This window comes from Globicephala melas, chromosome 8 (genome assembly GCF_963455315.2).
Source record: "Globicephala melas chromosome 8, mGloMel1.2, whole genome shotgun sequence".
Lineage (NCBI taxonomy): Eukaryota > Metazoa > Chordata > Mammalia > Artiodactyla > Delphinidae > Globicephala > Globicephala melas.
Window position 1 is genome coordinate 8425575 of NC_083321.1, and position 26618 is coordinate 8452192.

Consider the following 26618-nt stretch of genomic DNA (forward strand, 5'->3'; position numbering starts at 1 on the left):
CCAGAAAGAGCTCCTGGAAATTACAACTATGACAGCAAAAATGGAAAATTCAGTACAGGAGGAGTTAGAAGGTGAATTGGAGAAAATTCTCCTAACAGGTTGACTAAAAAGACAAAGAGTAGAAATCCGTAGGAGGGGAGGTAGTGGAGCATTGAGAGAAGAGAAAAGCAGAGGAGAGAGATAGAGCGGGGAGGAGAGAGAAGGGAAAGGGGAGGAAGAGAGGAGAGGGAGAGGTGGAGGAGAAGGAAAACGGAGGGCACTGAAAAATAGGAAAATTGGAGGATCAATTCAGGAGAGGCTTAACATGTTGGTAATCGATATTAGTAAAACAGAACACAGAAAATGGAGGGAGAGAAATTATAAAAGGATTAAGATGATGTTCTAGAATTGAAAGACATGAATTTTTGTCCTCCTTGCTAGAAGCTTTTCTCAAAGATGTGGTGGTCCCTGGTCATCTGTATTTGAGAGTGAGCCACTAAAATACCAACGGGGAGCCTTTGGTGAGAGAGTGGCCTCTTGTGCTGGTTTGGATCACCAGTGAGATCCCTGGGCAAGATCATTTAGTTATTTTGTTGCAGCCCCTAAATGTCAGTATTTGCAGACTATTATTCTTGGGTTGTCAGTTTCTCCAGAGACATCTTTAAACTCCTACCTGGGTAGGTAAAGCTTGCTGCGGCTCCAGCAGGGTGAGAGGCCCAAGGAATCTTACTGTGGCACATGTAGACTTGACTTAAGTACCTGTTTCCAGTAAGGTAGGGGACTTACTCCCATCTTCAGCTGAGTTTGGTTTCAAAGTCTAAATTCTTTTTGGTTCACTTCCCATCTTCTGTGAGGGCAGGAAGGGGATTGGAGCAGGCGGAGGGAGCAGGATCTGGGAGTGTCGGTGATCCCTCCACAGACTTCCAGCCATTTCCCAGCTCCCTCACGCCCTCCGTCAGGGTGGCTGGTGCTTCTAATTTCTGAGCCTTTCAGGGATTCTGCTGAGAGACTCTGCTTGTCTCTTTCTGGCCCTGCCTCACAGATTTCTTAGCAGGGCGGAGAAAGCCAAAACCCGAGCCAGTTCTCATTTGTTTTCCTTCCAGAGTGTTTGTGACAACTCCTCTTTTTCATATAATTTGTGATCCTCTCTGTCCTGTGAGTTAACAATTTTTAAACTTCGTTTTGCTTTACTTTTTAATGAGGCTTCATGAAGAAATAGAGGTAAATGTATGTGTAGACCCTGACTTTGAAGAATTCGTTCATTGGGTCATTTGAATGGCATGCATCCTACAGGCCCAGTACATGCTACTGTTGCTGCTGGAGGTCCCGTAGTGCACAGAACAGACAAACGTCCTTGCCGTCACGAAGTTTAAATGCTAGTAGTGAAGACAGACACTAATCAAGATAAATAAAGGTATATTATGTTAGGTAGTGAGACAGGTGAAGGAGAAAAATTTCACAAGGACATGGGGTAGGAAATACTATGTGGAAAACTAATCTTTTTAGGTAGATGGCCATGGGAGGCTTCATTGAGAAGGAGTCATTGGAGTAAAGACCTGAAGAAGTGAGGGAGCCGATTATGCAGATGTTTGGGGGAAGAACACTGCAGGCAGAAGGAGGAGTGAAAACAAAGGCCCTAAGGCAGCAGTGCGCCCTGCAGGTTTGAGGAACATCAAGGAGGGCCAGTGTGACTGGATCACACTGTAAGGACTGGCCTTTATCCTGAATGAGGTTGGAGGGTTTTGAGCAGAGGTATGATGTGGTCTGACTAACCTTGTGTATGACAGAGCCACCGTGGCCGCTGTAGTGAGAAGAGTCTGTGGGGGGCAAGGGCTGACGCGGGAGAAACTACTGCAATATTGTAAGCCACATGGAAGTTGTGAGTGGTTGGATTTTGGGTTTGCTAATGAATTGGGATGAGAAATGTGAGAGAGAGGAATAGTCAAGATTATTTTAAGGTTCATGACTCCTGCGGGCTTTTGAAACTGTAGAATTTTGGTCTCAGATAAGTACTGTTCAGTCTGTTAAATGAATTATTTGCTATAGAATAGCCATAGAAATACTTTATATAATATTGCCTTACAAACCATAACTCTTCTTTTTTAAAGCTCTTCACAGAATATGGTCGTCTGGCGATGGATGAAATTTTCCAAAAGCCCTTCCAGGTAGAGTATTAACTATAAATATTTAAGTCATATCTTTGTTTTAGTTCAGAGATGAGCAAACTACAATCCACAGGCCAGGTCTGGCCAGCTGCCTGCTTTCATGTGACCTGTGAGTTAGGAATTGAAAAAAATCAAAAGAGGAATAATATTTCATGACATATGTAAGTTATTTGAAATTTAAATGTCAGTGTCCACAGTGGAAGTTTTATTGGAACACAGCTACACTCATTTGTATCGTCCATGGCTGCTTCTTGCTACAGCAGCCTGAAATATTTACTCTGTGGCCCTTTACAGAAAGTTTGCTGACCCCTGCTTTAGCTAATTGTTTTATGAGGGTAAGAATGCATAGTAGGGCTTCCCTGGTGGCGCAGTGGTTGAGAGTCCGCCTGCCGATGCAGGGGACGCGGGTTCGTGCCCCGGTCCGGGAAGATCCCACATGCCGCGGAGCGGCTGGGCCCGTGAGCCATGGCTGCTGAGCCTGCGCGTTCGGAGCACGTGCTCTGCAACGGGAGAGGCCACAACAGTGAGAGGCCCGCATACCGCAAAAAAAAAGAAGAAAAAAAAGAATGCATAGTAAACCTCAGTAAGATTAGAGGATCCCTAAGTATTATTGTTTTAGTTTTCTTTTCCTTTCTGACGTTAAAAGTAGATCTCAAAAAAAAAAAAAAAAAGTAGATCTCATTTTATGAGTAACTAGTGCCGTATGTTTTTCTTGTCCTCCACCATATTCCTCATACTTGCGTTTCGAGCAGAGCCCCGAATTTAACATTTTCTCATCAGTCTCTTCCTATTAACCCATGAGAACAAAAATATCAGATGGGATATTGACCTTACATATGGTTTATACATGTTCTGCTAGTGTTTATAAGGTTTCTAAGACATTACAGAGTAGATAAATCCTTCAGCACATTTTCTTGCCCCCTTTGAAGAAGCTGGCATTATGCAAAGAAGTATTTGAATGGTTATTTTGAAAATACATTTATGCAGTATTATAATACATTCTGCTCTCTTTCTAAACAGACACTGATGTTTCTGGTTCGAGACTGGAGTTTCCCTTATGAATACAACTATGGACTACAGGGGGGAATGTCGTTTTTGGAAAAGCGTCTACAGGTAAGTAGAAATATAATCTTCTGAGGAATTACCTGAAGTAGTGATAACTTTCTCATTTGCCTTTAGCTATTGTATTTAAAGCACATCATAGAAAATTACCTTGTGTTTTGAACACTCCGGAATATTAGCGCAATAATAATATTCATGGTAAGATTAGAGAACCCATGTATATAACTCACAGGATTGGAGAGCAGAGCCCTGTGCAAAAGCCCAAGCTTTAATTGCAGTTTCTGTTTCACATTTTACACGTGGGTCCATATGTGCCTTTTCTTTCTGGTGTGGATACAAACAGGCTTCAAAACACAGAAGTCAGGATTCCCTGGTGGCGCAGTGGTTGAGAATCCGCCTGCCAGTGCAGGGGACACGGGTTCGATCCCTGGTCCGGGGAGATCCCACATGCCGCGGAGCAGCTAAGCCCATGCACCACAACTACTGAGCCTACGCTTAGAGCCTACAAGCCACAACTAGTGAGCCCACGTGCCACAACTACTGAAGCCCGCGTGCCTAGAGCCCATGCTCTGCAACAAGAGAAGCCACCGCAATGAGAAGACTGGGAACCGCAACGAAGAGTAACCCCCACTCGCCGCAGCCAGAGAAAAAGCCCGCACTCAGCAACGAAGACCCAACACAGCCAGAAACAATAAATAAATAAATAAAATAAAAATAATAAATAAACTTATAAAAAAAACAAAAACAAAAAAAACCACAGGAGGCCTCTGTCAATCACTGCTAATTGGTTAGACCCTGCTTCATGCCCACAAACCTTCCCTTATTCTTCCTAAGTCTTGTGTAATACTCTTTTTTAAGAAACTCTTTAGTTGCTGTTCTTTGATAGCTCTAGGAGCCAAGCCATGGTTAATCGATTTTATGCATTTATTGCTTCTTAGGGTTCTGAGTTTTCTCATTGGAAAACACCTAGGCCACTACGATCCATTAGAATTGGGAAGTCTCTCCTTTGTCATATACTAGTGGTTGCTGGTGAGGAAAATCAAATGGTCTTTTGTAAATTGTCGGCCTTTATTGGCAGGTGAAAGAACATCAACATGAAGAAATTCAGAATGTCCGAAATCACATTCACTCATGTTTCTCCAGCGTCACCTGTTTTCTGCTACCACATCCAGGGCTCCAGGTCGCCACAAGCCCTGACTTCGATGGCAAATTGAAAGGTGTGTTTCAAATGATATTATTTTATACATGTGATTTTATGTTTGGAATTAAATAGTGACCAGAAAATATCAATTGTGAATAGTAAATGCTAAGAGAGATAGTATGTTCTCTTAGAAAGAATAGTATTTAGAATCTAGTTCAGTTTTTGCTCCTGCCTTACTGTGACCATAGTTTCTCCATCTGAAATGGTTGTGCTAATACCCATTAATGATCTTTCTAAGGGAGATGTTAACGATTACTGGTTTACAAGAGATAAAAGTGCTAAAAAAGGGAAAACTTATCATTAGCTCATTTTTATGATGTAAAATATTCCCAAACAAAGGTAGCATGATGCACGGCATGGCTATTGTTTTCATCTTATTTGTGATTATAGCAAAACTTGATGCTGGGTCATGAGTTAATATCAGGAAGTGCTGACTAGACGGTAGCTTAGAGAAATCAGAGGTGGGACACTTGGGTTCCATTGTCTTATTTTTGTTCCTTTTTCACTGAGACCTTGAGTCATTTAATGGCTAGTCCTCAGTTTACACGTGTGTTAAACTAAGTGCTTTTGTTTATAAACTTTATCTGAGCTTCTTAGGTTCCGAGTAAAGTAGAAATAATAATAGCTGCCGTTTTTAGAGGCCAGCTGTGTTCCCAACTGTCAGTCTCTCCAGGCTGCTATGACAAAATACCATTGACTGGGTGGTTTATAAGCAACAGAAATTCATTTCTCACAGTTCCGGAGGCTGGAAATCCAAGATCCGAGTGCCAGCATGGTTGGGTGAGGGTTCTCTTTCTGGTGTTAAGAGTTCTGATTGTAGCATCTCTTTCATAGGAGCACTAATCCCATTCTTGAGGGCTTCACCTTCGTGACCTAATCACCTCCCAAAGGCCCCAGCTACTAATACCATCACCTTTAGGGGTTAGGATTTCAACCATATGAGTTTTAGGGGCACACAGACATTCAGACAGTAGCACCAGCACTGTGCTCTTTACTTTTATACTTTATGTTCCCAGTAATTCCATGGAGTTGGTATTTCCTTTATCTTAAAAATGAAGAAGCTGGCTTAGGAAAGTTAAGTAACTTGCTCAAAGTACTCAGCTAGTAAGTAGTGCGGCAGAGATTCACATCCCCGTCCTTCTTGCCTCAAAGCCTTACTGTGCTAAACTAGAAGTTCTGTTATATTGGGGAAGTCATTTAGAGGATATATACTGTTTAGTTAGTAGGAGAACTTGCCTTTTGAAGTGGGAATTTTTCATAGCCTCATATTAAATGTAAAATGCATCTTTTTCAGTTTATTTGGCTCAGTTGATTCAAGACAGTTAATATGCTTGTTCAACCTAAGATTTACATTCCAGCTGGTCTTAATATTGCAAAAGAAATCGAGTTTGAGAGACTTACCTTTACCTTCTATTTGTCACCTGTGTGATATTTTTATGTGGTTGGCAGCTTTCCTGAGCAGGAAACTTCCACAGCCTATTGGTTGGCAATTCAGAAGTCCGAGGTTGGGGCCTGGCTTTGGAGAGAAATCTGCTTAGGCAACACTTTGTGAGTTAGGTAGGAGAGAAAGTTGAGTGTGTAGGTGATGTGTTCTTTTAGGGTTATAACGTTCCATTATTAGACATACTTTTACCAAACCTAAGCTCTGGTTTGTTCATCACTGGTAGGGAAGATGTCCAGTGGAATTCTTTTTTTTTTTTTTTAAGTACTTGATTTTCATTTGAATTTAAAAAAATTTATTCATTCATTCATTCATTCATTCATGCTGCACCAGGTCTTAGTTGCAGCATGCGAACTCTAGTTGTGGCATGCATGTGGGATCTAGTTCCCCAACGAGGGATCGAACCTGGGTTCGATTGGGAGTGCAGAGTCTTACCCATTGGGCCACCAGGGAAGGCCCCCAGTGGAATTCACAACTGAGGATGTTTAGGAGAGGGTGGGTTAGAATGACTCTTCATGCCTGTCCTCTTGTCTTAGGGTGGTCTCAGGTTATCGGGCATAAACATGCAGAATGACATTCCTCTGTATTACTAAACATTTAAATATTTCAGAACATTCTTTTTTTTTTAATTTATTTATTTATTTTTGGTTGTGTTGGGTCTTCATTGCTGTGTGTGGGCTTTCTCTAGTTGCGGGGAGCGCGGGCTACTCCTTGTTGTGGTGCACGAGCTTCTCATTGCGGTGGCTTCTCTTGTTGCAGAGCACAGGCTCTAGGCGCGCAGGCTTCAGTAGTTGCGGTGCGCAGGCTTCAGTAGTTGCGGCACGCAGGCTCAGTAGTTGTGGCTCACAGGCTCTGGAGTGCAGGCTCAGTAGTTGTGGCGCATGGGCTTGGTTGCTCTGCAGCATGTGGGTTCTTCCCGGACCAGGGATCGAACTCGTGTCCCTTGCGTTGGCATGCGGACTCTCAACCACTGAGCCACCAGGGAAGCCCCCAGAACATTCTGTTTTAAAATTCATTTTTATCATGGTATTCCAGGAAATAGAAGAGCTTTTTAAAGTTCTGTAACCCTGACTTCTGAAATTTTGCATTGCAATACAATATGTAATGCATGTTGTAATACAGTATGCATATTGTATTAGGTTCTTAGGACTGCTGTAACGAAGTGCCGCAAACGGCGTGGCTTAAGAAAAGAAATTCATTCCCTAACAGCTCAGGAGACCAGAATTCCGAAAATAAGGTGTTGGCAGGGTAGATTCCTTCTGGAGGCTCTGAGGGGGAATCTGTCCTGTGTTTCTCTTGGTGGTTGCTGGCAATCCTTGGCATTCCTTGGCTTTTAGTTTCAGTATTCTGATTTCTGTCTCTGTGGTCACATGGCCACCTTGTGTCTGTGTTGTCTCTTCCTACAAGGACACTGCTCTTTGAATTTAGGTCCCACCCATATCCAGTATGATCTCAACTTAACTAATGACATCTGTAAAGACTCTATTTTTAAGTAAGGTCCCATTCTGAGATTCCAGTGGACATGCATTTTAGGGGGGGAACACTGCTCAACCCCATACACATATTTACAAATATGAAGGGTTTATTACTAAATATTAAGTGTGCTAAGTTTCATATTAGATTTATAAAACAGGGAATAAATTCTATATAAGCAAACTTTAGTCTCATTATTATGTACTATTTGCTTCCCTCATACATGATTGAACTATAAAACACATTTATAGGGTTAAAATTTTTCCTTTGCTACGTGAAAAGGCAAGTCCCAAAGGAAGAAATACAAATGATTAAGACACATTCATGAAAATATGTGTTGCATAACAGTAATCAAGAAAGTACAAATGTGTCGGTACACAGTCTTTATGTGACAGTATCAACATTTCAAATGTTCACGTCTTTTGATCCACTATTTCACTTTTAGGAAATTACCCTAAGGCACTATCCATATGTAAGTAGATAAAAATATGTGGACAAGAATACTACTACTGTGGCATTATTATTATAATAGTGAATAATTGGAAACAACCCAAATACGTATTTTTGAGGAATTGGTTAAATTATGGTACATCACACAAAGGAATGAAAAGAAGTCATTTAAAAGGATAAGATAGATAAATGGATCTATCTGTACTTACATAGAAAGATATTCATGATACGTTATTAAATGTAAAAAGATTGCAGAGTAGCATATATTGTAAGATCCTAATTATTGAAAAATATGTACATATAAGGATGTTTTTAAAAGGAAAGTTTTGAAAAATAAAAATTTCCTTTTTTATTTCACTTTAAAAATATGTTAATATTAGTTTGCCCTGGGACTTCCCTGGCGGTACAGTGGTTGAGAATCTGCCTTCCAATGCAGGGGATGTGGGTTCTATCCCTGGTCAGGGAACTAATATCCCACATGCTGCGGAGCAACTAAGACCCCGTACCCCAGCTACTGAGCCTGCGTGCCACAACTAGGGAGCCCATGCGCTGCAGTGAAAGATCCCGTATGCTGCAACAAAGATCCTGCGTGCTGCAACTAAGACCCGAGCAGCCAAATAAATAAATAAATAGTAAATAAGTTTTAAAAAAACCTTAGAAAAAAATATATTAGTTTGCACTTGTGTGTCTATTTAGGGAACTATATAGTCATTAGGAGGATTGTTCATGAAGAATTCTTGTTAGCTCTGCAAAGATGTATGTACTTTTTAGCTTTGGAGTTGGGTAGTTTGTAATTTTAGGGAACCTTTTAAACAAGATATTGAAGGGTTTTGAGTGAAGAGTAAATTTAGGGTGCTACATTGCAAATAGTAGGTGACTTGTGAATATTTGGCAAGTGCTTGATTGAGAACCACATAAACTTCATTGTGGGGGGGGATCTTTAAGTGGAGCTGATACATTTCTCAGAGCTAGAAAAATACCTAGACATTTCAATATATTTTCTCAAGTATATTCTTGTACAATGACTTGGTTGAGGTTCTGCAGCCCCGCCCCATATAACCTGGGCAAGACACCATTAGCCTAAGAATGTTTATGTTTAATCCAGAAGAGGATCTTCATGTAGTTTCTGTAGGACATTTAAATTGATTAAGAACTACATTCTGGGGCTTCCCTGGTGGCGCAGTAGTTGAGAGTCCGCCTGCCGATGATGCAGGGGACACGGGTTCATGCCCCGGTCCGGGAAGATCCCACATGCCGCGGAGCGGCTGGGTCCGTGAGCCATGGCCGCTGAGCCTGCGCGTCCGGAGCCTGTGCTCCGCTATGGGAGAGGCTACAACAGTGAGAGGCCCGTGTACCAAAAAAAAGAACTACATTCTGAAGCTATTTTCTGCAAATGTTCCCCTAAGTACTTTAAGGATTGTTTTAGTGGTTTTATTTTATTTTTTTTAAAAATGAATAACCATTTATTCAGAGGTGAACACCTGCCAGACAGTCTTAGTTTTGGTATAATCGGTGCTGAACTGCTGTTCCTACAGTAGTTAGCTAGGAGATGAGCTCATTTTTGAGACTCCTTTTCAACCGACACAGGACGACTGTCTTCACCATAAAGAAATCTGTCTTCCTTTTTACTAGAGAAGAGAGACCTAATACAGTAACTACTGAATTGTTTAGAAATTAAACAGAAGAGATTGTAGTGAGCAGTCTTCTTGGAGGCCATGAGATTCTGAGATTGTCTCAGTCGTGAGACAGTTCTTGCCTGTTCTGAGTCTAAAACTCATATTTTGGTACAGCCTTCATAAAAACATTAATAGCTGAGGGTCTATGAAATCTGGGTAAAAACATGGATAATACAGCCTGTGGTGTCTAGATCCTGCTGAGTCTTTTGTGAAATAATTGCTGAAGCTCTCATTCTTTCAGTATGGTGAATGTTGAAACCATAAAAAATTTATTTTTCTGAATAGGTAATGCACTCACATGTTTAAAATCCCAGAAAAGATTAAGAAGTAAGTATTTAGTGAAAAGTCTCTCTTCCATTTTTGTAGGCTTCCAGAGTTTCTTTTAGTATATGCAAAGCAAATATAAATATACATGGGATAGCATTTTATGTACCCTATGTGTTTTTCACTTCAAGGTTATAAATAATTTGTCCCACTTTTTTTCTTGAAATTTTTTGGTTCCATTTTTCACATTATAATTTATGATCCAGTTTGGATCCAGCTTATTTTCTGAATGGGTACCTATTTGTCTCAACACTATTTGTTGAATAGTCCGACTTTCCCCCACTGGTTGAAATGTCACCTTTATCAAATGTTAAGCCACTAATCAATGTGTAATATAGGGATCAATCCCTTTTTAAAGTTGATATAGGCCATATTTTGGCACCATCCTGAAAAGACTATAGAATTAAGAATATTTAGATGGAGATTGGTACCCATTTACTTAGGTAGGACATTGAAAAACTTAAAAAAATTTTTGATGTCAGGAGACCTTATGATTGATTAGTTATTTAAGATGGGGTGGAAATCAGTGATTAGAAGTATATGTTACTATTTAGAGAAAAATCTCATGTAGATTTCAATTTAGGAGCCATAAATAAATTCTAATTATAAAATTTAAAGCATGGGGGGAAAGTAAATTTTATTAGACTTCTGGAATTGGGGAAGGACTCTTTAAAATTAGAAAGAATAAAAGAAATTATCAAGGAAAGTGCTGTAGTTTGAATGCATAATAATTAACCTTATGCATATTTACAAAAAAGCAAACAAACTGGAAAAATATTCTAGTTATCATGGTACACATAAGGATAACATTTATTTACTTGCTGAAGAGTGACTGTATTCTAAGATAAAGGCCCTAATAAATAGTTCACTGAAAAGGAAATCAGCTGATGAACAAATATGAGAGAAAGTTTGGCCTAACTACTAAGAAAAGAAATAAAAGCAAATTAAAATAATGACCTACCATTAAATTTTTAAATATGCTATTAGATATCCAAAAGAAAGCATAAGTATTACAGGTAAGAAAGGATACATGTAATGTATATATGTAAGGTATGAAACATAATTTAATGAACATCATCAACCCACTACCCAACTTACTATCTAGAACTAGAATTGGCAAACTTTTTCTGTAATGAACTAAATAGTAAATATTTTAGACTTTGTGGGCCTTACAGCTACTCAGCTCTGCTGTTGTAGCAAGAAAGCAGCCGTAGACAATTGTATTAATGAATGTACATGGTTGTATTCCAACAAAACTTTCTTTACAAATATAGTTAGCAGGTCGTATTTGGCCCAAGGGCTGTAGCTTTCCAGAACTACAGAACATGACAAGTACTATTTTCTATACCTGTATGCTTCTTCCCATCTCCCTGCCTCTCTACAGAAATAACCACTATTGTAAATTTTGCTTTTTCTGTCCTTGAATTAAAAAAAACTTATTACTTGTGTTTGGTTCACTTAACAGTCTATTGCTAAGTTTCTTTAATTTTGAACTTTATAAACATATGTGGCCAACTTGAATTTTTACTGAGCATTTTATTTTTAAGGTTATCTGTATTATTGCATGTAGTTGTAATTCATTCAGTTTCATTGTAGTATAATAGTGCCTTCTGTGAATACAACAGTTTATTCTCAATGGTTTTCTCCAGTTTTTTGCTATTATGACAATGCTGCTATGAACATTCTTGTATGTGTGGATATATGGGAATTTCCCAAGGGTATGTGCTTAAAAGCGGGATTGATGGATATTGGAATATGTAATATAGCTTCACCTTTACTAGATAATGCCAAATTGTTTTCCAAAATTCTTGTTCCAGTTTATAGTCCCTTCATCAGTGTATATAAAAATTCCCATTGATCCATATCCTTGTCAACACTTGGTATTATCAGACATCTTAGTTTTGCTAAGTTAGTGATATAATATATCTCATTGTGATCTTAAATTGCATTTCCCCGATTACTAATGGGATTGAATATCTTTTCATGTATTTATTTCCATTCATGTTTCCTTTCCTTTGAAATTCCTGTTGTCCAGTTTTAATTGGGTTGTCTTTCTCTGCACTGTAAAGATCCTGTATGTCTACTTTGAGATATGAGCCTTGGGCTTCCCTGGTGGCACAGTGGTTAAGAATCCACCTGCCAGTGCAGGGGACGCGGGTTCGAGCCCTGGTCAGGGAAGATCCCACATGCCACGGAGCAACTAAGCCCGTGCGCCACAACTACTGAGCCTGCGCTCTAGATCCCGCGAGCCACAACTACTGAGCCTGTGAGCCACAACTACTAAAGCCCGCGCCCAGAACCTGTGCTCTGCAACAAGAGAAGCCACTGCAATGAGAAGCCCACATACTGCAACGAAGAGTAGCCCCCACTCTCTGAAACTAGAGAAAGCCCGCGCCCAGCAATGAAGACCCAGTGCAGCCTAAAATAAATAAATAAAATAAGTACATTTATTTTAAAAAATTAAAAAAAGATATGAGCCTTGTTGGTTATGCATTGCAGGTATCTTCTCCCATCCTGTGTCTTGCCTTTTCTTTTTTTAGTAGTAGTGTCTTAGTTTTAATGTGGTCGAATTCATTCATCTTTGATTTTATGTAGTGCTTTTTAAGTCTTGTTTTAGAAAATCCTTTCCTTTCTCTACACACACACACATGCATACAAACACTCTTAAATTTTGTCTTTCATATTTGTGTTTAGTCGACTGGGAATCAATTTTTGCGTATGTGAGGTGGAGATCCGTTTTCTATTTTTGTACCTAGATGCCAATACTTCTGACATCACTGATTGAATACTCTTGTTTTCCCGTTATTTGCAATTTCTGTTATGTTTAAAAAAATCCTTTTATAAATGCATGGGTCAGATTCTAGGTTCTTAATTCTGTCCCACTGGTCATTTTGTCTAGCCCTGTGCCATTACTACATTATCATAATTAGTTATTTTATAATAAGAGTTGATATCTGGTATAACGATTCCCTCCCTTTTTTACCTGTAGTCATCTTCAGTAGTGTCTTAATTATGCTTTAGTCTTTGCTCTTCTGTGTAAGTTTTGGAATCAGTTTATCAGGTTTATTAATGTCCCTGTTTGGTTTTTGATTGGAATTTTATTGGATCTATAAATTGATCTGACGGGGATTGGCATGTATTTATGACAATGGGAAGGTATTCTTATCCTGAACAGAGTAATCTCTCTCCATTTATTTAGGTTTTTTAGTTTCACTTTATGAAGAATATAAAAACTTACTTGATCAAGGTCTTATACATGTTTTGTTAGATTTATTTTAGAAGTTTCCTTAGAAGTTAGAAATCTTAAAAATTATTTTTTCTAATCATGCTGGTATGTTGAAATGCATTTGATTTTTCTATATGATAAATTCAGCAATCTTGCTAAACTCTCATTATTTCTAGTAATATATTTGTAAATATTACGTATTATCTACGTAATTCATGGAGAATGGAGTTTTTGCTTTTTTCCACATCAGATTTTATATTTTTTATTTTTTTGCGGTACGTGGGCCTCTCACTGTTGTGGCTTCTCCCGTTGTGGAGCACAGGCTCCGGACGCGCAGGCTCAGCGGCCATGGCTCACGGGCCCAGCAGCTCCGCGGCACGTGGGATCTTCCCGGACCGGGGCATGAACCCGTGTCCCCTGCATCGGCAGGCGGACTCTCAACCACTGCGCCACCAGGGAAGCCCCTCTGCTACTTAAGCTTTTGATGCGTTTATTGACACATTTTATCGAATACTTTGATAGTGTTTGAATGCTGTGACACTGAGTCTTAAACATTTGCTGATATATATTTTATGACCTAGACTTTTTATACATGTTCCATATGTGCTTGAGCACAGTGGACATTTTGTTTAATTTGGGGGTGTAAGGTTCATTTGTATCTCTAAATCATACTTGTTAATTACGTCATTTTAAAAATCTTCACTAATTTTTGTCTCCTTGAGTGTCAATAACATATGTATTGATGTTCCACTGTTCTGGTGGATTTGTCAGTGCTCCCTTTTGTTCTGTCACATATTTTGAGGCTATTTTAATAAAGTTTTGAATTGATACATCTTTTTGGTAAATTGAGGTAATATATAGTAGCCCTCTTTATCCCTAATACCATTTTTTGTTGTTGTTTGAGCATTTTTATCTTTATTAATATGGCTATTCCAGCTTTGTTTTCCTTAGTATTTGTCTGTATATCTTTTTCTGTCATGTTCAACCTCTCTGTGACTGTATGTTTTAGGTGTGTGTGTCTCTTGTAAACAGCATATATGTGGATTTAACAAAAATGCAATTTGAGGGCTTCCCTGGTGGCGCAGTGGTTGAGAGTCCGCCTGCTGATGCAGGGGACGCGGGTTCGTGCCCCGGTCCAGGAAGGTCCCACATGCCGCGGAGCGGCTGGGCCCGTGAGCCATGGCCGCTGAGCCTGCGCGTCCGGAGCCTGTGCTCCGCAACGGGAGAGGCCACAACAGTGAGAGGCCCGTGTACCGCAAAAAAAAAAAAAAAAAAAAAAATTTCTTTGTTCACTTTCTTGTCCTGCAGACCTTCCTTCTGGAAACATTTTCCTTCTTTCAGAGGGTCTTTGCTGTGCGACAGTTTTACTGTTACGTGTGTTTTTCTTTCTATTTAACCTGCTTGTTATATGCTGTGGTTTCTGAAGCTGTGGATTCATGTACTTCATTAGTTCTAGAGAGTTCTCAGCCATCACCCCTTCTCTTATTGCCTCTGATTCACTCCCCTTCATCTCCCAGGACTCCTGTTAGACATATATTAAATAATCTTATTCTGTCTTCCATATCTTAATTTTCTTCTTTATTTCCCATCGTCATCTCTCTGTGCTGCTCCTTGGTACATTATTCAGATCTCTTTTCCTCCAGAGGAGATCTGTGTTTGCTCCTTTGGGGAGCTAAGGGCTTACCCACCTGGGACCATTCCAGCTCCATTTCATGATCCAACTTAATTTAGGAGTTATTTTTGCCCAGAGTTTGTCACCACCTTGCAGTGAATGGCCTCAAATAAGCCACAGCTTCACATGTACTTAGCTCAGTGCTCTGGTTTCAGCTCACTGCCCACCTGCTCAGCCCCTTGCAGCTCTCTTTTACTTCCAAGTCTACACTGTAATAGAATATATTGTGTGCAGGATCTTGTTAGGAAGAAGGTTCCTTCAGATTCTCTAGTCTTTAGTACTGTCAGAAGCAGAAGCTGCAAGATAGGGACTTCCCTGGTGGCGCAGTGGTTAAGAATCCGCCTGCCAATGCAGGGGACATGGGTTCAAGCCCTGGTCTGGGAAGATCCCACATGCTGCAGAGCAATTAAGCCCATGTGCCACAACTACTGAGCCCGCATGCCACAACTACTGAAGCCCATGTGCCTAGAGCCCATGCTCCACAACAAGAGCAGCCACCGCAATGTGCACTGCAATGTGCACCGCCTGTGCACCGCAACGAAGAGTAGCCCCTGCTTGCCTCAACTAGAGAAAGCCCAGGCAGCAAAGAAGACCCAGCGCAGCCAAAACATAAATAAATTAAATACAAAACAAAACAAAACTGCAAGATACTATTTTTCACCAATCAAGTCAGTAAAAGTTTTAAAAACAATAAAAATCTCGGTGTGTTCAGAGTAGTAAACAAGTCTTCTCCTACATTGGTGATGGGGTATAAATGGGTACAATCTTCTACAGAAGCAGTTTAGCAATATATAAGAGGCTTAAAAAGGAAGGAGGATATTTTAAATGTTCATTGTGATTGTCTGATGGTGGGCTTTATATATGGTTGTTTTTTAAGTAGTTTTGAATGTTTTCCAGGAGTCTCCATTGTTGTCACATACCTAGTAATTTCTCTTAGTTGACCCTATCATGTAAGGAGGTAAAAGTAACCTGAAGTTTTTTCTATGGAGATTTTTATGGCGATATTTGTACTTGGAAAAATTTATAAACCACTTTTGTTTTATTCACTATGCTATCCCCAACTCTTACAGCAATGCCTGCCACAAAAGGGTGCCCCCAAACTGTTGAATGAATAAATAAGAATGTTTCAGTTTTGTAAACTTGGGTTATGGGCTGTTGAGAGAGTTCCCATCTTGATGTGGGTTCCCATCTGCTTTCTTTTCAGTTGATAGTCTGAATTAGTTGGGAACCTAGGAAGAAGTTAGATCATATAAATCAGATTCCTTGCATTTTCATAGTTGGGCCAGCGAGTTCTCACTTTGAGGAAAGAGCTCTATTTAATGGCTCTCCTGAACCCTCTGTGAGAACTTGGTAGAAGCTGAAAAGAAGCTATCACCTTTCCTGAGATAGTAGCCTTTCCCTTTGGGGTGGCCCAGAGGGCTTCTCTGAGGAGATAATAGAAAATAAATATCATGGGGTCCATGTGCTTTTACTTCCTTTAACATTAGAAAATGAACAAAAATAAAGCACGTGGGGCTTTCCTGGTGGCGCAGTGGTTGAGAGTCCGCCTGCCGATGCAGGGGACACGGGTTCATGCCCCGGTCCAGGAAGATCCCACATGCTGCGGAGCGGCTGGGCCCGTGAGACATGGCCGCTGAGCCTGCGCATCCGGGGCCTGTGCTCCGCAACGGAAGAGGCCACAACAGTAAGAGGCCCGCGTAAAACAAACAAACAAAATAAAGCACATGGATGAATAGTGAAATCTAATGGATTTAAGGGGGAGAGTGAGGGTACAGCAAAGGCCTGGCTTGGGAGAACCTGAGGGGTTGATACTTGATTTTCTGGAAGGCCTGTTAATGAAATTCTTTAAAAAGTGAAATTTCTTGAAAGTCTAGGGAGTAGGCTGAATCTCCCAGAATGGAAAGCAGGGTAGGGATGTTCTGCATATTCTGTTCTGGACTAGAGAGGACTTAATACTGCAGAAGGGAAGGAGACAATACAGGTACATGAGAACAGAAACCCGCAAGCAATCTGGTCATTGTCAGAAAGTGTCAGACTCACAGTCTGGGACCCCCGCCCCTGTCTTTTAGCTAGCAAACGTTAGAACAACTAGATAGAGAGTGAAGATTGTGCGTTATGCTCCCCTTGGTTGAATAAATCTGTTGGGCTTATTGTTTCCTTTTTCTTGGTCCTGTGAACAGATATTGCCAGTGAATTCAAAGAGCAGTTACAGACACTGATACCATATGTATTAAACCCAGCTAACTTAATGGAAAAGGAGATCAACGGCTCGAAAGTCACCTGTCGGGGGCTATTGGAATATTTTAAGGTAAATGTGGGTTTTTATTATTAAAATGTTTGACTTTTGGTTAAACTGATCTAGGTTATAAACTAACTTGGTTTCAATATTTTAAAGCCTGGGGGAAAATTTGAAGGGGGAGATGGTGAGAGGCGTTTTGAGAGACTCCAGTGTCCTCCCAGGAGTGGGCCACTGGGTGGCAGTATCGGTCTAAGAACCAAATGGATGTTGTTTGCACTCTCTTAGAGGAGTAATTACTGTGGCTAAAGGAAGATTGTTCCTCAAGGAAGATGATGTGGACAGGAGGTGGTTAGGAAGTTGTGTGAGTTGGAGGAGACGGCACCTAGATGTGACACGACTACCTCAAGGCGGATGGTCACTCTGCCCACAGGTAGTGGTGAGGCCAGTGTGCATGGGGAGCCTGGTGGGAGTCCTAGACTTGTGCTGCTTTGAGAATATTTTCAGTTAACTAAAGAATGCTAACATGCACTCAAAGGTGTGCTGTGTTTTTGCTAATTCCTGGGTGTTGATCTAGGTCTTTAGGAAAATGCAACTGTATGGTCACTGTTTGTAAAAATCAAAGTCCAGTTAAATATGACAGAATGGCATTTTTCATAATTGTTTTTATGTTTATATTCTAAGGCATATATTAAAATTTACCAAGGAGAAGATCTGCCTCACCCCAAATCCATGCTTCAGGTAAGCAGTTCTTTGGCATCCTAAATGATATCCTTTGATTACTTGAATTGACCCGTATACAGTAAGCAGAGTCCTTTAAGAAGAGAATGCTGTTGGTCCCCCCCCTTTTCATTATGCTGAGGTCCATTCATGTTTAGCACATTTTCCAGCAGTGTGACTCCCTTCCAGTTTTCTTGTCTGTATTCATGCTGGTGAAGTTAGAACAGAATGGCTTCTTGCTGGGCCTGGTCTTCCCCCAAAACATACTGTGGAAAACAGGTTAAACATACCCAGTTCTGTTAGACAAATCATTTTCCTGTTACCTGTTGTCTCTTTTCATAGAACATGTCCGACGTATCTAAATATTTCCTGTTTACTAATCAGGTTTTTAATTTGCAAATAGTTTTATTTCCAACATTTTGATGTTTCCAAGATGTCATTTTGTTAAAACATATAATTTCTGACTTTCATGTGCTGAGGATAAGGCCATTTATTGCCAAATCTTTATTTATTTATTTTTATTTATTTATTTTTTCTTTATTTCTTTTTTTATTTTTATTTATTTATTTATTTATTTATTTACTTTTGGCTGCATTGGGTCTTCATTGCTGTGTGCGGGCTTTCTCTAGTTGCGGTGAGCAGGGGCTACTCTTCGTTGCGGTGCACGGGCTCCTCTTTGCAGTGGCTTCTCTTGTTGTGCAGCACGGGCTCTAGGCTCATGGGCTTCAGTAGTTGTGGTGCATGGGCTCAGTAGTTGTGGCTCATGGGCTGTAGAGTGCAGGCTCAGTAGTTGTGGCACATAGGCTTAGTTGCTCTGTGGCATGTGGGATCTTCCCGCACCAGGGATCAAACCCGTGTCCCTGCAGTGGCAGGTGGATTCTTAACCACTGCGCCACCAGGGAAGCCCCAAATGTTTATTTCTTTAGTAGGATAACATTTTCACAAAGGGAGCTAGAGATTGGGATTGATGTTGTAAAGATAAATTTTTCCTCTTCTTTTCTGAGTTGCATCTATTTTTTAACACATAAAATCGAAGCAAAGGAAATACTTTCAGAGGTTTAATTTTATGCTAAAGATTATGTATGAGAACATTTTTTGGCAGAAAATTGGGCAGAAAAGGTATATTTTAATTCATAAATTGGGCTATATGGAAAGCTGAAAAACAGAAGAATAATAAAGAAGGGGGAATGGGGAATAGGGTGAGAGAAAATTTTTACTTGGTTATTTGTGGAAGAACATTAAAAGAGAAAGGATTTATGGTTTGTGCTTTCATTTCTTAAAAGGCCACTGCTGAAGCCAACAACTTAGCAGCTGCAGCCTCTGCCAAGGACATTTACTATAACAACATGGAAGAGGTAGGTTGCCGGGCAGTCGTCTTATTCTGAAACACCTATAACTGGGCATGCTGCTGACTTCAGAAGTCCAAACGTGATCCCATTTAGTGTATCTTATGATGATGAGGCAACATTCAGGTCTTCCTGCTTATTGGGGCCTTTTAATTATGGCCCTTTCTAAGCAAGGCTTTCTTACAGTGTCACAGCTCTCACTAATCAATATCACCCTGGTTACTAAGTGTGCTTTTTTGAGGAATTGAAACCAGACCTCTATTGGTCTTGGTCATCATTTTAAAGTTAATTTCTAATATCTTAAAACATTCTAAGCTTTTCAGTGTTTTCACTTGTTTTATTTGGCATTTGTTTTTGAAGGGTTCTTCACCCTTCACATTGTGTCTTTATTCTTTTTAGGTTTCTGGGGGAGACAAACCTTATTTGTCTCCAGACATTCTAGAGGAGAAGCACTGTGAATTCAAAGAACTTGCTCTGGACCATTTTAAGAAGACAAAAAAGATGGGTGGGAAGGATTTTAGCCTTCGTTACCAGCAGGAGCTGGAGGAGGAGATCAAGGGACTGTATGAGAACTTCTGCAAGCACAATGGTAGCAAGAATGTCTTCAGCACCTTCCGAACCCCTGCAGTGCTCTTCACAGGCATTGTGGCTTTGTACATAGCTTCAGGCCTCACTGGCGTTATTGGTCTTGAGGTGGTGGCCCAGCTGTTCAACTGTATGGTTGGCCTGCTGTTAATAGCGCTTCTCACCTGGGGGTACATCCGGTACTCTGGTCAGTATCGTGAGCTGGGCGGTGCTATCGATTCTGGTGCAGCGTATGTATTAGAGCAGGTAAGTGGTGCCAGCTGAGCAGGCTGACGGTTGATAAAGGACAGATATTTGTGCTTTGATTGTAAAATGTCTCCGTTTGGAAGAGTTCAATAGTGAAAGAAGGCATGAGAAACTTACCCTGGCCATTTTTTTTTTTTTTTCTAATAGGCCTTACGTTTTATTATCCTTCTTTAGGATATTAATGTTTATTTGTAGTATTTTGTTTCCACGCTTAAAAACTGCTCTTTAGTGCAAAAAAATTTCCAACGTACATATGTTGTGTTCTTCATGGGAAACTTTTAACTGCGTGTTCATCAGACATAATTCCTGTGTGAGTCTCTCCCCCATCCAAGGTTAGTTTGCCTCACTGAAAGTCACAAGCTTTGAAAAATATGAACCTTAACAAACTGTTCTATTTTGAGACCTACTAAAGGATGGCGTGTCTTTCACTTAAATCATTCAGTAAGCCAGTGGCTTTTGACATTGACATGATCTCTAGGTTTATAGATCCTTGAGACTCAGCTTTCTCTTTCTGAGTAGCAGGAACATATCAGTTAAGTTAGAAGCTTGTGGTAAAGCCAGGAGAGCTGCCCACCCCATTCCAGTAAGGTAGCAAAGGCTCAGCTGATGGACTCTCTGGGGAGTTAGCAGCTGCCACAGGCTCCCCGACCCCTGCATTTTCATTCCCTTATTTTCTATAATAACATAGTAACAATGTAGACAGAGATTTTCGAAAGTTTGTCTCCAATGGCTTACTCTTTTGATGCTGTGCTGTATTTTATTAACTGACATGTTGAATAAATGGACTTTTGCAGGCCACTTCTCACATTGGTAATTCCACTCAGGCTGCTGTGAGGGATGCAGTTGTTGGGAGACCATCCTTGGATAAAAAAGTTCAGTAGCATCTTAACAAGAGGATCCAACAAGACCCCGGCCAGCCCCTTCTGATTTCTGGGCTTCTGCCACAGCCACAGGTCCAGGTGCCAAGGAACGCAGACCTGGGACCATCTGGAAAGAGCTGAAACACAGCACTAATAAATGAACAGACCTTTCCTGTGGTTTCAAATTCTTAAACACACTTCCATTTCTCTTGGAAACATTTCTTTTCCTTGCTGGTATAGATCCAAGCCTATGTCTGTCTTCTTATTACTCTCTGCTTTGTGCACTTTATGGGGAAAAAGCTAAAAGAAAAAATGGAAATGCGGTTTTGTCCTTTATGTGCCATTTAGTGCCTTTTAAGGTTGAATCCATGCTTTTGAGGACATAATAGGGAGGGGATTGAGGATAACCACATGAAAGATGCTGTTTTGGTGAATTATCAGTTCTTTTGTACCTTAGTCTTTTGAAAAGGATTTTTTTTTTAAAGTTTACAAAACTTGCAAAAGCTTCAGAACTAAAGACTGACTAAAAATGATGCCATTACACTTTTAAAGTCTTATAATATTAGAGAATTGTTTTTGCCACATAGTATGGAAAAATTATATCGTATTTAACTCTACCGTACACTGAAATTTAAGATCTGTTTCCTGACAGGCTGGCAGTTTTGTTAGAACATACTCTTTTTTTTTTTTTTTTTTTTTTGCCTTCATTCATTCCTATAGCTTCTTTCTAGAAAAGAGACAAATATGGCTTGAGAAACCAGAGCAGCTTGTAATAAAAGGAATGAGCTTTCATACTTTAAGAAGAAAGCTTGAGTTTAAATGAACCATGTGACCTCTGATAAGTCATTTGAACTTGTGCCTTGGTCAGATTCACTGATTGTAGGTTTATATACATATATGTATTATACATAACTCACACACAATTGTCATTTGAGAGTTTTTGTTTTTTAGAGTTCTGTATGAAAACAGAACTTTATCAAGGATTAGAGGAAAGACATTTACCAAACATAACTGCCTTTAACTGGCATCCTGTTTCATGTGGTTTAGCAGTAAATCAGGTCTTTATCCACAATGTTTATTTGCATTCTCCTATTCACTGTCTAATGTTTTTAATAATGGAGCTAAAACTGTCAGTTTTATTGAATCATCCTTTTAACTTTATACATGACTAGTCTGGTAGCTTTAAAATAGCTTTGGCTTAGTAAGGACCAAAGTCCCACCCAAATATGGACATATAATATCTAGAAGTATCTAAGAATTCTTCATTTACCTTGATCATGTGATAAAAAACTTTATCAGTTGCCTTTTCCTTTGGTTTTATAATGGTGAATTGTTGTGGATTTTAAAACTTCATAAAACTTGCCTGCAGGTATTTATATAAACATTCAGGTATGTGAGCCTTAATTCTTAAGATAATTTAACTTTTGCTGTGGGAGGTAGGGAGGTTTAGGCAAATTCTAAGGGTAAATTCTTTATACGTGAAGTATGAATGGAAGGTAGAAAAAGTCTCTTCTAGCATGTAATCTCTGTCAAAGAATATTTCTCTTGACTGTTTTAACACTTTACCACTCAAGTATTTTTACAAGTTCTGAATTAATTCCAAGTGTTTTATGTATTTTTTCATATTTACATACCATCTTGCCCTGAAGCTCTTGCTGTTTTATTCAGCTGTGGTTAAATTCTAGAAGAATTCCAGCTTGTCCTAAAAGCTGTTTACTTGCATATCAGTGATACTTAGCTTTATTATCAATAAATTAAAAACTTAGTTTTGAAATTTTGGTGCATTTTCAGGTGGCCTCTCATCTTCCTGAAGGTTGATACTTATTTGCTAAAGGCCTTACAGATGTTGAGATACTTAGCTTTTAATGCATTTGTATAAGCACATTTATAGATTTCAGAAAAATTGTCTAGAATTATCCTACTTTTAATGGTGAGAAAGGATGCTGTGTTTAAATTTTATTTTAATACTAAAATATTAGATTTTTTAAAATAAAAAATATATGATGTATGATTTAATGAAATCTTAGAATTTAGTTACTGTTTAAATCCACCATTTCTGTTTTGATCTTAAAGGAATAACTTTGTTTAATTACCCTGGGGAACCCTTATTTTTTTGTCTTTATCAGTTAACTTATTCTTCCTCTGGAAATTGTTTATAATATTTTCTCAGTGAGGATTTTTATGGTTTCCTTTGGCCTCTTTTTTTTTTTTTAACAGAAAATTGATGATTTTATGTCAGCTTTTCCAATAAAAGGTACATTCTCATTGCTGGCTATAAATTGTCTTGGGGAGGTTTATAACCAGGTTGAAAAGAATGTCTTTTACCCCTTACCTTCCCTCAGCCGTTAGTTTGTGGGTCAGGGACATTACTTAGGACTAAGTTTTTGCTTGGTGTTTGTTGCTCTGCCACTCCTGCCTTTCCATGCAAGCATTTTTAATTTGCACATTCCTAACAGTATATGGGGCACATTCCTATTAACATATAAAAGGTTTTCAGAATTTTCTATGAAAATACTTCATTTTAGGAGAGGTTAAATATTGTTAAGTTTTTTGTTTTCTTAATACTTCCAGTTAGCTTCTAAGTAAAAATAATAGAATCAAAATTTTGATTGTTTCACTGAGGTGTGTAGACAAAATGAGGGAAAACTCTCATGTATGGTGATAAAACATCTGTAAAGTCATAACCTTATTTTAGCAGTATACCAAGAGATCTGTTTTCCTGCAGAGGTTTATATAGTAACAGCTACTTCATACTTGGTAGAGTTGCCTGTGAGTATTGTTTTTGTTTTACCTGGTTTTTCTTTTTTTTTTCTCTTTCATGAAGTAAAATGCTTTATGTGAACAAACAGACAAACTGCCTTGTACTGGCAGTGCGTTTCTTTAACAGGTCATACCCAGCGTTCCACCTGGCTTATGAAAATGGTGTCTTGGATAGGGTGAGTTTGGATGAGTGTGTATGTATGTTTGAGTTACAGAGAAATTAAGTAGTTGATTTAAGTCCAGGCAAAAGCGATTAAAAAAGTTTTATTTTTCCCTAGAGTATTTTTTTTAAAATAATGTAAACTTACATGGACATCTGCATAGAGCTATTGAAATGTAATTTAGGATTATTTAGGATGGCTGCCATCTAAGGTCGCAAACATGGGCTGCATCATTCTGGCTTACCTTTAGATCCAACAAAATTTTAGTCAAGAATAAGGGCATGATGAAGACAAGCTTCAGTTCCTAAAACACAAACTGTTTGTGTAGGTGGTGTTTTAAAATGACATTCAAAAGCCCATTTGTAAGAGACCATTTTGCATTTGAATCGTTTTCCTTCTGTTAAGTCCTGTTGTACCTATGTTTTGGATAGTGGTTCTCCTCTACCTTGAAGTGCATAAAACTTACCCCTGGGAGGCATATTTAAAGAAATTCAAATTCCCAGCTTTATACCCAGGGATTGCCTCAGTGTGTCTGGGTCTGGGTTGTGGCCCTGGAATCACCACTTTTAAAAACAGCATCACAGGTGGTTCAGAGACCACAGCGAGAGAGACTGCTTGGAGGGATGGGAAAGTGCAATTCAGTATTGTCTGGAGGCAAGTGGATGGCTTTTGCCTGAGGTTCAGAATAGGTGGTCTACTGCCAGATACAATCACTGAGAGTTTACAGTGTTCAGAGTAATAAGGATGCCTTTAGTCTAGAGGATTATCTAAACTCTGTGAAAATGTTATTCTAAATCAGGAAGTCCTAGTGCCTTCTCTGAGAGATGAATGTACAAGTATCCTATTTACTACCGGGTGTAATTAGGATTTAAAAAAAAAAACTATTTTGAAAGTTGTTTTTCTTTTAAAAAAACAAAGTTCAGCACTGTGACTTTGAACCTCTAAATCTTTTATGCACAGAAAACCTTAAGCCTAAGTAAAAATGAACAAAAAGGAAGGAGAAGATCATAACTGTGAAAATTAGCCACAAAATAGCCCTTACCAGGGACTTTCAAGATAGATGTAAGGGCAGAAAGATTTTAGAAGAAATTTTTCTTCCTGGGAAAGGCATTTCAGGTGCCAGAACTAAGATTTAAATGTAGTGTTTTATGACCAAGGGAAGGCGGCATTTGATTCCCAAAGTTTCCAATTTTGATGAATAAATGCTATCATGGACTTAAGCCTTAAAGGAGTTAATATTAATTTTGAGCATATATAGAATTTCCTTTCTGATTTCTTTTTCTTCAAAAAAAAATGTTCAAAGCACTTTCTTTCTCCTAGACCCTTTTTGAATGGCTTTAAAATTTAATATACTTTTTAAAAAGTGCAATGGATTAGATTATGCTATTAGTATATTAAAAGCTTGTTTCTGTTTCTTAGTTTTAAGGTCATTTAATGGAATAAAGATCACAGCACCATGTTACTTGTGTTTCTTCTTTCTCTGTTCTTTAACATGGGAGGATCTGTGAAGTACATTTGGGCTTGGCAAAGCAAATAGGATCTCTAAGGGGATGAAAACTTGGGTCAAAGGCGCAGTGGTCATGCGGTTTGAGTGAGTCAGCTTTCTCTGTCCTGCAAAACAATACTGAACTAGTATCTTACTAGCATAATGCTGGAGCAGGCTGTGCTGTTGGAGGTATTGGGTAAAATGGAGCTAACTGGTTAATGGTTCCTTGTTGGGAGTGGGGTGAGGTAAAGAAATCTCTACTGAAAGCTTTCCCTTTCACTGACGACCTTGGAGGCAGTGGGGAAGTTGGTTTGAACTTCTCAAATATTGACTAATCACTTTACATACCCAATTTAGCCCTACAATAAAAAGATGTATTTCCTAGTTTGAAACATACACTGGGTGGGGTCAGTAGCCTCCATCCCTCCCTCCATCCATCCATCCCTGATCGTACCAGGCTGGGTGTTGCACTGAGTTCATCGCAGTTTAGTAGGGAAGGGGCATACTCACAAGTAGATGAGATACGAAGAGTATGGGGAGTGATGATTCCTCCATCAGCGTAGGCTGGCTGGAAGGAAGGACCAGGGTGGGAAAAGTCGTCGTGGGGGGGGAGACGTCAAGCAAACTGTGGCTTGTCTTTGGTGCATTGGCATTGTTGGCTTTGATGACCGTAAACAGTTTGCCAAAGATAAGTCCAACTCTAACTAGCTTAATAACTAAAAAAATAGAATTGTAACTATGAAAAAGTTTCTTATAATTGGCTGTCTAGAAGTTAAGCTAGCATGAGGCCCTGGAAGAACTCAAATGTCAACAGGACTATTATCTCCTGTATGCAGTGGCTGCATTATTTGCTCTTGCAGATAGATCTCCATGCTGCCGGGGAGGGCAGGAACACATGGCTCCAGGCTTATATCATCTCTTTTAAGTCCCCAGAGGAAAGAGGCTTTTTGACCACTGCCTATTCAAAAATGTGTATTTATGTGTATATACACACACACACACACACACACACACACACACACACACACACACACACACACACACACACACACACACACACACACACACGCACACACACACACCCTCCATCCTAGAGAAAGATTCTGACTGGTCTCTGGCTTGGGTCATATGCTCTTCCAGGGCCACTGCCTAACCTGAGGGCTGGGGCATGATAGCCAGCCATATGTAGGTCACATGTGTCCCTACTCGGGGTGATGGGGGTACTGTGATTGGCGGCTCCACCAGAACTACATGGAGTCACCAGATGAGAGACTGCTGGACAAAAACGAATGTCCACTGCAGTTTTCAGTTCCCCAGACTGGCCATTTCACAAGCTAGTGGGATGAGAGCCTGCAGCGTCTCGGGAATGTGCTTTTAAGGGGAAATAGACGTGGTGACCGCATTTATGCAGTGGAAGCTCCTCAGGGCCTCTCGAGGGGTTTATTCTCACCTCTTCAGTAGGGTTTGAGGGGTTGCAGAGATAGGCAATTCACAAGGAAGTTATACTTCACTTTCCTTTCACAAAAGCCTGATTCTTCCAGCCAGGACG

The 26618-nt window shown here is 39.7% G+C and overlaps 1 protein-coding gene across 4 annotated transcripts in view; it reads left to right on the forward strand.

Annotated features, from left to right (window-relative positions):
* Nucleotides 1-25042, forward strand: part of ATL3 (atlastin GTPase 3) — a 50984-nt gene extending 25942 nt beyond the window's left edge. For all 4 annotated transcript variants that reach the window (XM_030833827.2, XM_030833828.2, XM_030833829.2 and 1 more), the window contains 8 exons: nucleotides 2088-2144; nucleotides 3165-3257; nucleotides 4285-4423; nucleotides 16850-16977; nucleotides 17590-17646; nucleotides 18909-18980; nucleotides 19371-19802; nucleotides 20597-25042. In XM_030833827.2, coding sequence (XP_030689687.1) covers nucleotides 2088-2144; nucleotides 3165-3257; nucleotides 4285-4423; nucleotides 16850-16977; nucleotides 17590-17646; nucleotides 18909-18980; nucleotides 19371-19802; nucleotides 20597-20683 — 1065 coding nt within the window. In that variant the 3' untranslated portion in view covers nucleotides 20684-25042. The remainder of the gene's footprint in view (nucleotides 1-2087; nucleotides 2145-3164; nucleotides 3258-4284; nucleotides 4424-16849; nucleotides 16978-17589; nucleotides 17647-18908; nucleotides 18981-19370; nucleotides 19803-20596) is intronic.
* The last annotated feature ends 1576 nt before the right edge of the window (nucleotides 25043-26618 follow it).